This window comes from Odocoileus virginianus, chromosome 11 (assembly GCF_023699985.2).
Source record: "Odocoileus virginianus isolate 20LAN1187 ecotype Illinois chromosome 11, Ovbor_1.2, whole genome shotgun sequence".
NCBI lineage: Eukaryota > Metazoa > Chordata > Mammalia > Artiodactyla > Cervidae > Odocoileus > Odocoileus virginianus.
Window position 1 is genome coordinate 43,383,466 of NC_069684.1, and position 13,086 is coordinate 43,396,551.

The window sequence follows — 13,086 nt, forward strand, 5'->3', positions numbered from 1 at the left end:
TACATGTATACACACAGCTGATTCACTTTTTTTTTTTTTTGAAAAATAAACATTTATTACAAAAATTAGTTTTAACATTCCAAATTGGGGCTGATTCACTTCTTTGTAGAGCAGAAACCAACGCAACATTGTAAAGCAACTATGTGCATGTATGCAGTTGTGTCTGACTCTTTTGCAACCCCATGAACTACAGCCTTTCAGGCTCCTCTGTCCTTGAGAATTCCCAGAAAAGAATACTGGATATACCAATACAAAAATGAGTGACAAACTCAGATGAAGAATAGAATTAAGTTGTAAAAGAAGAGCAACAAAAAGATGCAACTCCTTAAGTATCAATGGGCTCATGATGGAGAACCTCCTCAAGCTATTAAGACAAAACACAGAAATACATGAAATACAGAAATGGTTGGCTTAGAACTCCTAATTTATTTCCTACCACTTTCTTCCCTACATACAGTCCTTGGTTACTTGGAATAGGCACCAGCCTTTTTGGTCCCTGAGAACAAGTTCAGCAAATTCAGTCTTCAAAGTCATTAAATAATCTAATTTAATAAAGGGTGTTTTTTTGTTAGCTACCAACAGGTACTTCCCTGGTAGCTCAGCTGATAAAGAAGCCACCTGCAGTGCAGGAGGCCCCGGTTCAATTCCTGGGTCAAGAAGACCCACTGGAGAAGGGATAGGCTACCCACTCCAGTATTCCTGGGCTTCCCTGGTGGCTCAGCTGGTAAAGAATCCGCCTACAATGCAGGAGACCTGGGTTCGATCCCTGGGTTGGGAAGATTCGCTGGAGAAGGGAAAAGCTACCCACTCCAGTGTTCTGGCCTGGAGGATTCCATGGACTGTATAGTCTATGGGGTCAAAAGAGTTGGACATGACTGAGCGACTTTCACTTCACTTCACCAACAGGCTCAGATGGTAAGGAATCCGCCTGCAATTCAGGAGACCCAGATTCAACTCCTGGGACAGGAAGATCCCCTGGAGAAGGGAATGGCAACCCACTCCAGTATTCTTGCCTGAAGAATTCCATGGAAGAGCCTGGTGGGTTATAATCCATGGGGTCGCAAAGACTCAGACACGACTGAGTGATTAATACTTTCACTTTTCACTCTCAACAGGAAATCCTACAGAATTATTTGGTCACAAGGGTGGCCCAATTCAAGTTTAATGAAAACCTACACCATTTCCTGCCATGACTTATCTGAAAATTCAGTAATTTCCCAGTCAATCCGTTGAAGAAAATTAAACTCAGCCAGTGGGTAAAGGCTTATTTTACCATGATCTGGAATAAGTGAAATACTGAATGTCCAGCATATGAGAACATTCAAATGTCCACCACTGATTTCACCCCTTGGACTTGAGGGGGTCTAGTCATGTAACACCAATGGAACTACCTAACCTATTTTAAGAAATCGAGAAGGCAATTCTGGAGAAAAATGTGAAGGCAATTTTGGAGAAAAAACAATGCTGTGATGGAACACTGTCCTACCCAAAGACATCTATCCCATAGCTCAAGAGATCAGTGTGGAGTGTTCATCCAAATATTTTTCTTCTGATGTTGGGACCATGGAAACCAGGAGGCTAAAATTAACAACTCCAAAACCAAAATAGAGAAGTCTTGGATGTTTAGCTGGAGGAAAGCATTTATCAAGAAGTAGGGAAAAACAAACAAAAAATCTCCGCAGTCCATCCATATAACAGCCATGATTCTGAGTTTGGCTCTCAGATGCTGTGAGAAGATGAAATTGCATCATCGTGTTCAAAATACAGCTGTTTTCACCTGAGGCAGATGTGAGCATTATTGGTCATCATGACATATTATTATGCATGGGTGCTGCCTAGTAGAGTCGGGTAACTCCACCTAACTGTTAACATCCCTCAGTCTTAGAGCTTGATGAGGCTCCTGGCTTGGCGTAAATGAAATAGAAGGAACTAGATTTTCTTTCGAATCCCTACTGCAAGTGATATAAATCAAAACAAAACCAAAACAACAAAGAACCAATAGGCAAACTGGGGTGGGCTTGACTGAGGACAGATTCCAGAAAAAATAAGCAGGGCCCTGAAAGGGAACTAGAAAGCTCTGCACAGACAGGCTGGCCGCTGCACCCAGTGCTGGCCTGGAGCCCAGCCTGGCAGTACCTCTTCAGTTCAGTTCAGTCACTCAGTCGTGTCCAACTCTTTGCGACCCCACAGACTGCAGCACGCCAGGCCTCCCTGTCCATCACCAACTCCCAGAGTTTACTCAAACTCATGTCCATTGAGTTGGTGATGCGATCCAACCATCTTATCCTCTGTTGTCCCCTTCTCCTCCCGCCTTCAATCTTTCCCAGCATCAGGATCTTTTCCAATGAGTCAGTTCTTTACAGCAGGTGGCCAAAGTATTAGAGTTTCAGCTTCAGTATCAGTCCTTCCAATGAATATTCAGGACTGATTTCCTTTAGAATGGACTGGTTGGAGCTCCTTGCAGTCCAAGGGACTCTCAAGAGTCCCCTCCAACACCACAGTTCAAAAGTGTCAATTCTCTGGCACTCAGCTTTCTTTATAGTCCAACTCTCACATCCATACATGACTACTGGATATACCTCTTACACTTTAGTTAAAACTCTTGTTCTGATTCAGTAGGTCTGGAAAGGGCCCAGATGCTGTATTTCTAATAAATTCCCATGTGATTCTCATACTACTGGTTCATGGACACTGCTTTGTTCATCAAGGCTTTAGGGAGCATAAATGGGTAAACTAAAGGAAATAGGTTAACAATATTTGAGACAGTTTTTCCCTCATGGAACGGTTCATACAAAACAGACTCCTAAATGCTGGAGAGGGTGTGGAGAAAAGGGAACCCTCTTACACTGTTGGTGGGAATGCAAACTAGTACAGCCACTATGGAGAACAGTGTGGAAATTTCTTAAAAAACTGGAAATAGAACTGCCATATGACCCAGCAATCCCACTTCTGGGCATATACACTGAGGAAACCAGATCTGAAAGAGACACGTGCACCCCAATGTTCATCACATCACTGTTTATAATAGCCAGGACATGGAAGCAACCTAGATGCCCATCAGCAGACGAATGGATAAGGAAGCTGTGGTACATATACACCATGGAATATTACTCAGCCGTTAAAAAGAATTCATTTGAATCAGTTCTAATGAGATGGATGAAACTGGAGCCCATTATACAGACTGAAGTAAGCCAGAAAGATAAAGAACATTACAGCATACTAACACATATATATGGAATTTAGAAAGATGGTAATGATAACCCTATATGCAAAACAGAAAAAGAGACACAGATGTACAGAACAGACTTTTGGACTCTGTGGGAGAAGGCGAGGGTGGGACGTTTCGCGAGAACAGCATCGAAACATGTATATTATTTAGGGTGAAACAGATCACCAGCCCAGGTTGGATGCATGAGACAAGTGCTCGGGCCTGGTGCACTGGGAAGACCCAGAAGAATCAAGTGGAGAGGGAGGTGGGAGGGGGGATCGGGATGGGGAATACATGTAACTCCATGGCTGATTCATGTCAATGTATGACAAAACCCACTTCAATATTGTAAAGTAATTAGCCTCCAACTAATAAAAGTAAATGAAAAAAAAATTAAAAAAAAAAAAACAAAAACAGACTCCTTTCCTCAACAATCACACTACCCTCCTCTCATACATTACATCACTCATCACAGTTGGTTTCTGATTGACCTAAGGGCCTAAAGTTAGTAGATTCCTTGTTTCATTAGCAACTCTGCAGTAAAAGATGGAAAAGAGAAGGAGAAGCAAAAAGAGGCAGGAGAGCAAGCAGTAGGTAGCAAGTCAGGCCACAAAAAACACAGGAATTAATTCCAAATCACCATAAGAAATAGAAGTAGAGGAAAATTACTAAAAATGACCAAAAACTACTAATAAAGTAGAGAGGATTCAGACCATTATAATTTGGGGGTATCAATACAAAGAGGTTGGTAAAATACTAGACATACAAATTAAATCTACAACAGAGCTTCTAGTTGAAACTGTGAAACAAAAAGCTCCTAAATGTTTCTAGGAAACACAGAATGATAATTAGAAACTAATTATAGTAATATGAACAATGTCATTGAACATTCTCTTTATTTCACAACGAACATTGTTGGTGTATATTAATGAAATTTAAAACAATATCAGGCACTTCACGGCTCAATTTCATTCTTGCTTTTTAATTAAAGATTTAATATTGTCAATCCAGAGTTCTAATATGATATTATACTGGAATTGTATTGGAATTGCATGAGGCATTGTTACTTGAAGAATTCAACTAAAATTTTTAATTTGCCATTATAACAGATAACTCGAACCTGAAGATCAGCTTAAACTGATGGGCAATCCTTTTACATTCAGCCATTTTTGCACATGTATATTGTCAGGAAAACTCCTGAACTGAAAGACCTTTGGATGGGCTACACACTGTTTTTTAAAGAAGTTTTATTTATTTTTATTTATTGTTGGCTGTGGTGGGTCTTTGTTACTGCGTGTGCTCTTCCCGAGTTGCGGTGAGTGGGGGCTACTCTCCAGCCGTGGTGCTCAGGCTTCTCACTGTTGTCTATTTGTAGTTTCCTGTTGTAAAGCACAGGCTCTAGGATACCTTGGCTTCAGGAGTTGCAGTTTCCAGGCTCTAGAGCACAGGCTCAGTAGCTGTGGTGCATGGGCTTAGTTGCTCCACAGCACGCGGAATCTTCTTGGATCAAGGATCACGCCCATGTTTTCCGCATTGGCAGGTGAATTCTTTACCACTGAGCCACCAGGGAAGCTGGCTACGCACTGCTGAATTGACCGCAATCCCAGTTCAGATGGGAAACTTAGTGAACTTATGTGCCTGGATTCTGAAAGCATTTCAGTTTACAGACCCTGTATTCACGTATTTTAAGGAGATACGTTCTCTTTTTCAATGGTTGACAAAATAACAAGTAGTTTTCACATTTTGTGTTTAAAGGTAAAGCTAACTCTCTGAGTTACTGATGGCAAGGAGTTTAATTTACTTGAGGATTCAGGATATATTAAAGGAGGGCATGGCAACCCACTCCAGTATTCTTGTCTGGCGAATCCCATGGACAGAAGAGCTTGGCAGGCTACAGTCCACAGAGTCACAAAGAGTTGGACACGACTGAAGTGACTTAGCACTCACGCACGCATAGGACATAGAGAAAATAACTATAAGTCAAGGTGAGGTATAATAATAGAGGCAAAATAATAACAACAAATGTTTTGATAGAATAGAGAAAAAAGCTTAGAATAGTTTTCTCCAAAGAGCGTTCTGAGATAACCGTTGAAGAATGGACAGTATTTAATGGTCAGAATGACCTGGAAGTCTGGAAGTGGGTGAGTGATGAAGGAAGTCCCAGATGTGGGAAAATATAAGGCATCACCAAGGAAGAACAAGAAACTAGAACAAAGTGGGTTTAAAAGACAGTAACAGAAGAAAAAAAAATACATTTCATTAGAGCAAAATATCATTCTATTTCAGCCCTCATCTGCTCCATTGCTCTCTTTCATCTGAGAGCAATGCAGTTATTAAACACCAACATCTGGGCCTGCCTACTTGTGTTCTGGTCCTAATTATTAGCATAGTCCCAAGGCTGAATTCTTCCTGACCACTGGTCTTCTTTTGATCCTTGTTTACAAGGAAGCATTGTACAACTCTTGCTGATGATTCTCATCAAGCACCCTCCCCTCCACATGCTCAGCACTAGCCTCTTTACTGTGCTTAATCACTGCTAAGGCTTTGGTCTTTCTGATTTTGTTCTCTTCTCTAAGCTGTGCAAGCCAGGGCCAGAGCACACCCATATCCCCTGAGCTTGGCCATTCACTGTCTCCTGGAGCCAGAGCACATATTTCTAAGCACCTTCATCATAACATTCTTGGCAAACATTGTACATGTCTCCATATTTCCCACTGTATCAGAATTAAACTCTTTGGTTGGGCTTTCAAAGACCCTCATTATTTGACCCAACTCTAGCTGTTCCCATCTATCCACCCAGTTCTCAGTAGTTTGGTCCCTCCAAGTTCTACATGCAGAGTTGGTTGCAGTAGTAGTCTTAAGCCTGATAAAATTCTTCATTTTTCAAACTCAGCTTATCACTACTCTTTAGGAACCTTTCTGGACTCCTCATTGATTTCAGTCACCCTCCTAACTTCTGTATATAATCTATATCATACTGGTTCATACATCTTTATTTTAATATTATTTTCCATTATTTCACATTTATTTATTACATTTTTGCAATTAAATTTTGGTAAGATAATGAATTTTTTTGCAGTTTTGACTTGTTTTACTGTCAAGTATCCAACATAATGTTGACCACGTCATGAGTTTTTATGAATAATTATTGAATAATGGGTTAGAGAGAGCTTCAACAAGTAAATGGTTAGAACAGATTTTATAGTTTTGTGAAAAGTGCTGGAGGAAATAGTGTTACACTGAATGCAGACTTACCAGAGAAGACACTAGGTATCTTGGAGAGGAAACTTTTGACAGTACGAATGGGAATTCCGTTTTTTTCATCTTGCATGCGTGCTATGACGTCTTCCATCTAAATAACAATAATAAAATGATTAAATCATTTTATAAGTTGAACTTTTTGAGAAAAAAATAGTTCTCATAAGAATTTTGTATATCTGTTTTGCTTAGCTAAGAATAATGCCATATTTTTGTCTTTCTACACTTTTTCATATAAATTTCAGTTTGGTTAAAAGATGATTGAGGAAACAGAAAGGTGGCTATTTTCGAGTCCACTAAGCTTAAGAATAACTTTGTGCTTAGAATATTGCCTCTCTCCTATTTTCACATTCTTTGGTTATAAATGATAGAAAATATTGTGATAATAAAATCCACACTTCATTAATGCTATCTCTTGAACTCAGTGCAAAAGAAAATAGAAGACTTAAAAGCATCAGGTTGGATTTCCTCTTCAAACAAGAGAGCTTCTATGATTTGATTTAACATTAACTTCTACAACCTGTGATCTGCCTAGAAACACAGGACTAACTGCCAGAAAGTATTGCTTCTCCTGTTCAGGCATTCACTAAAGTGAGGTATGAAATGTACATGCATGAACACACATGTGCACAATTAATAAAATAAAAATAAATGTCACATTATAGCCTTTTGCCTATTTACTACCTTCCAAGGTATGTATTTTTCTTTCAATTTGATTCATACATTCTCTTATGTTTCTGAAAATTTTTCAGTTTTAAAGGACTTTGCTTTACCAAGTCTAATATGAAATTTAGTTGTAAATAACATTCGTTCAAATCATAGCTTCAGACTTTTGTATGTGCTTCTAAACCTATGGCACCTATATACACACAAACATACATATGTTGTATGAACAGTATGAATCTCAAAATATATTCATTTATGGTCCTATAAATGGCTTAGTGGTAAAGAGCCCATCTGCCAGTGAAGGAGACACAGGAGATGCGGGTTCAAACTCTGGGTCAGGAAGATCCCCTGAAGAAGGAAATGGCAGCCCACTCCAGTATTCTTGCCTAGGAAGCCCCATGGACAGACGACTTAGCAACTAAACAACAATAGTTACTGATGCCGGATTCTAGACCAGACTTACAGAAGGCACTACGGATGTGAAAATGAATATAATACACTGCTGCCTTCAAAAAAATTCAGGCAATATTGAAAACAATGGTAAAATTTGAGTAAGGTTTCATTAATAGTGTAGTACCAATATCAATTTCGATTTTTGAAAATTATGCTATAATTATATAAGATGCTAGAATTAGAGGAAACTGAGTAAAGGACATATAGAGAACTTTCTGTACTAATTTTAGATCTTTTTCTGTGAATCTAAAATTATTCAAAATAAAACATTAAAAAAAGTTTTATTTTGTATTGGAGTAGTCGATTAACAATGTTGTGATAGTTTAGGGTGAGTGGCAAAGGGACTCTGCCATACATATACATGTATCCAGTCTCCCCCAAACTCCCCTCCCATCCAGGCCACCACATAACATTGAGAAGAGTTCCATGTGCTATACAGTAGGTCCTTCTTATCCATTTAAAATATAGCAAGATATATGTCCATCCAAACTCCCTAACTATCCCTTCCCCCATTCTTCCCCTCCACGTCTAATTGTTTTATCAATCAATTATCAACCAATACAACTTCAGAACAATATTCAATGAAGAAATCTTACCTGCCTGGATAAGTATTTTCAGGTTTATTAACATGAGAAACTGAGATGTGGGAAGAATGGATATAAGATCTTATCATTTATGACTCTCTGAACGAGCTAAGTAAGTTCTCTATGGCTTCATTTTCTCATGTATAAAATGTATGTAATAATATTTATAATTACTCTTTCACAATATTTGTAGGATTGGATTGGCGCAAAAGGGGTAACTTACTAAACAACCTAGCATATATAAAGCACCATACATAGGCAGACAACAAATATTGGACTTCAGATGTCTATAAACACCCCTGATACTTAGAGATGTACATTTTCCACCCCTTATGCCCCTTTTCCATGTGAAAGCAGCACCATTAGCTGAATTCTCCTACCTCTCTCTGTTCCCTAATTCACTCCACTCTGGGGAACTGGGATGACTTAGATAGGACTGGTAAAGAGAAATTGGCCTATAGGGCCCATCTCTTTCCTGTAGGGAAGCCCCTATCCAAATCTGCTGATTTAGAGAGGCCCATCCCAGTGGGTGAGTAGTCAGTTAGGTACTAGGTTTTAGGATTAAGTCTCCTGTGTTCACAAATACTCCTCAACATAATAGCTCTGTCAGCAATCAAGGTGCTACTGTGATCTCTAACTGCTTTACTCTCTGGTTGTGAGTTTCAATGGGTTCTGAATTCAGATAGGAAAGGAAGTCTTTTTTTCTAAGATCAGACCCCCCCAAACACCCCAACATATTCGATTCTTCACATGTAATAAATATATTTCATCCAATTATAGAATCATGAAAAGAGGTCCACTTTTATACTTTTATTTTGTTATTGTTTGTCCTTCATTCATCTGACAAAATGTTCAGAAATGACAAATAAGCTGCTTTGCTTTACCTAATATCAGCCTGTAAACCTTTGTATGATCAGCTTACTAGTTTAAACCCGGCCAGCTATGATGGACATGGAAACCTCTCTGACTCTCACTTTAATCAATTCAGCTACCCAGCATGTAACAATCATCACTTCTGGTTTTGGGTGAGGAATTAAGGTCTGCCTCTCAGTCTGTTGAATCTCAAAGGACCAAGGTTACGAGTGTGGGAATTAAAAGTAACCTGTGTGGTTGCATTTTAAAATCTTCCATTTTCTTAAGCCATAATTTCCACAGGAGGAAAAAAATTTAAAAATCCACGTAAAAACAGGATTTGTATTCCAGATTGAAAATGTGATAATTAAAATTAATTCAGTTGTTTTTTTTTTGTTGTTGTTGTTGTTTTTTATTTATTTATTTATTTTTCCCCCATTTATTTTTTTTTCCATTTATTTTTATTAGTTGGAGGCTAATTACTTTACATCATTGCAGTGGTTTCTGTCATACATTGAAATGAATTAGCCATGGATTTACATGTATTCCCCATCCCAGTCCCCCCTCCCACCTCCCTCTCCACCCGATCCCTCTGGGTCTTCCCAGTGTACCAGGCCCGAGCACTTGTCTCATGCATCCAACCTGGGCTGGTGATCTGTTTCACCCTAGATAATATACATGTTTCGATGCTGTTCTCTCGAAACATCCCACCCTTGCCTTCTCCCACGAGTCCACAAGTCTGTTCTATACATCTAAGTCTCTTTTTCTGTTTTGCATATAGGGTTATCGTTACCATCTTTCTAAATTCCATATATATGTGTTAGTATACTGTAATGGTCTTTATCTTTCTGGCTTACTTCACTCTGTATAATGGGCTCCAGTTTCATCCATCTCATTAGAACTGATTCAAATGAATTCTTTTTAATGGCTGAGGAATATTCCATGGTGTATATGTACCACAGCTTCCTTATCCATTTGTCTGCTGATGGGCATCTAGGTTGCTTCCATGTCCTGGCTATTATAAACAGTGCTGCGATGAACATTGGGGTGCACGTGTCTCTTTCAGATCTGGTTTCCTCGGTGTGTATGCCCAGGAGTGGGATTGCTGGGTCATATGGCAGTTCTATTTCCAGTTTTTTAAGAAATTTCCACACTGTTCTCCATAGTGGTGTACTAATTTGCATTCCCACCAACAGTGTAAGAGGGTTCCCTTTTCTCCACACCCTCTCCAGCATTTATTGCTTATAGACTTTTGGATAGCAGCCATCCTGACTGGCGTGTAATGGTACCTCATTGTGGTTTTGATTTGCATTTCTCTGATAATGAGTGATGTTGAGCATCTTTTCAGGTGTTTTGCTGTTTTTATCTTAATTCAGATATGATCTATGCGTGAACTTTACATGACATAGAAGGAGCAAACAAAATGACAAAACAAAGATAAATTCAATCTAGTTTTTAAAAGCTAAGACCAGTCACAAAGGCCACATATAATAAAAAATCATTCTAAACTCATTTAAGCATTCACTCAGAGTCTATTTTTAAAATAAGCAGGTTTTAACATGCTTGATTACCAGCATTCTCATTATAAGATTAGAAAATAAGAGCAGACAAACTAAAGAGCAAGCTAGATAGAAAGAGACTAAAAATGTTACTCTAATAAATGATAAAACCCTTTGAGATGATTCAATTTAAGGCCTCAGATGTCATACCTTTAATTTAATAGCTTTAATTTAAAGACTCAGATGTCATACCTTTCACAAAATAAGACATGTACATATGCATCTATCTATCTACCTACCTATCTTTCCCAAAGAAGGTAATGCCAAACAATGTTCAAACTACCAAACAATTGCACTCATCTCACGTTCTAGCAAAGTAATGCTCAAAATTCTCCACGCCAGGCTTCAACAGTATGCAAACCGAGAACTTACAGATGCTCAAGCTGGATTTAGAAAAGGCAGAGGAACCAGAGGTCAAATTTCCAACATCTGTTGGATCATAGAAAAAACAAGAGAACTTCAGAAAAACATCTACTTCCACTTTATTGACTATGCCAATGGCTTTGACTGTGTGGATCACAAGAAACTGTGGAAAATTCAAGAGACAGAAATACCAGACCACCTTACCTGCCTCCTGAGAAATCCGTATGCAGGTCAAGAAGCAACAGTTAGAACCAGACATGGAACAACAGACTGGTTCCAAATTGGGAAAGGAATATGTCAAGGCTGTATATTGTCACCCTGCTTATTTAACTTATATGCAGAGTACATCATATAAAATACTGGGCTAGATAAAACACAAGCTGGAATCAATATTGCTGGGAGAAATATCAATAACCTCAGATATGCAGATGACACCACCATTATGGCAGAAAGCAAAGAAGAACTAAAGAGCCTCTTGATGAAAGTGAAACAGGAGAGTGAAAAACTTGGCTTAAAACAAAATTCAAAAAACAAGGATCATAACATCCCATCTCATCAATTCCTGACAAACAGATGGGGAAACAATGGAAACAGTAACAGACTTTTTATTCAGGGACTCCAAAATCACTGTAGATGGTGACTGCAGTCACGAAATTAAAAGATGCTTGCTCCTTGAAAGAAAAGTTATGACAAACCTAGACAGCATATTAAAAAAGCAGAGACATTACTTTACCAACAAAGTTCCATATCATCAAAGCTATGGTTTTTCCAGTAATCATATATGGATATGAGAGTTGGACCATAAAGAAAGCTGAGTGCCCAAGAATTGATACTTTTGAACTGTGGTGTTGGAGAAGACTCCTGAGAGTCCCGTGGACTGAAAGGAGATTGAACCAGTCAATCCTATAGGAAATCAGTCCTGAATATTCATCGGGAGGACTGATGTTGAAGCTGAAGCTTCAACACTTTGGCCACCTGATGGGAAGAAACAACTCATTGGAAAAGACCCTGATGCTGGGAAAGATTGAAGGTAGGAGGAGAAGGGGATGACAGAGGATGAGATGGTTGGATGGCATCACCAACTTGATGGACATGAGTTTGAGCAAGTGCCAGGAGTTGGTGATAGACAGGGAAGCCTGATGTACTGTAGTCTGTGGGGTCACAAAGAGTTGGACATGACTGAGCAACCGTACTGAACTGAACTGAATCAACAGTGGTGCAATATCTGGCAATTAATGTGATATAGTACATTAACAAATTAAAGAATAAAGATTATATGAACATCTCAACAGATACAAAAGAAGCATTTGACAAAATTCAATATCTATATATGATTTAAAACAATGCTCAACCAAGTGAATATAATAGAAACAAACCTCACATAATAAAGACCATACATGACAAACCCACATAAGTGGTCACATGCGGTTGTGAGAGCTGGATGGTAAAGAAGGCAGAGGGTTGAAGAATTGATGCCTTCAAACTATGGTGCTGGAGAAGACTCCTAAGAGTCCCTTGGACAGCAAGGAGATCAAAACACATCAATCTTAAGGGACATCAACCCTGAATACTCATTGTAAGGACTGATGCTGAAGTTGAAACTCCAGTATTCTGGTTATTTGATGTGAACATCTGACTCATTAGAAAAGTCCTTGATGCTGGGAAGGATTGAGGGCAGAAGGAGAAGAGTGCATCAGAGGATGAGATGGCTGGATGGCATCACTGATGTGATGGACATGAAGTTGGGCAAACTTTGGGAGATGGTGAGGGACAGAGAAGCCTGGCATGCTGCATTCCATGGGGTCAGAAAGAGTCAGACACGACTGGGTGACTGAAAAACAATAATGACAAACCCACAGCCAATGTCATATTCAAGGATAAAAAGAACTTCTTTCCTGTAAGATCACAAACAGGAAAAGGATGCCAACTCTCACCACTTTTACTCACCATAGTATTAGAAATCCTAGACACAGCAATCAAGAAAAAAGAGGAATTCCAACTGGAAAAGAAGTAAAACTGCTATTGTTTTCAAGTGACAGACTACCCGGAAAATCCTAAAGATGTCACAAAAAAAAAAACTCCAAATTAGAACTCATCAATGAGCTGGGCAAAGATGCAGGATATAAAATCAACATATAGAAGT

The 13,086-nt window shown here is 39.0% G+C and overlaps 1 protein-coding gene across 5 annotated transcripts in view; it reads right to left on the reverse strand.

The window, feature by feature from the left end:
• RGS7 (regulator of G protein signaling 7) overlaps window positions 1-13,086 on the reverse strand; it is a 438,315-nt gene that overhangs the window by 177,574 nt on the left and 247,655 nt on the right. For all 5 annotated transcript variants that reach the window (XM_070474353.1, XM_020874166.2, XM_020874165.2 and 2 more), the window contains exon 3: window positions 6,464-6,560. In XM_070474353.1, the coding sequence (XP_070330454.1) occupies window positions 6,464-6,560 (97 nt within the window). The remainder of the gene's footprint in view (window positions 1-6,463; window positions 6,561-13,086) is intronic.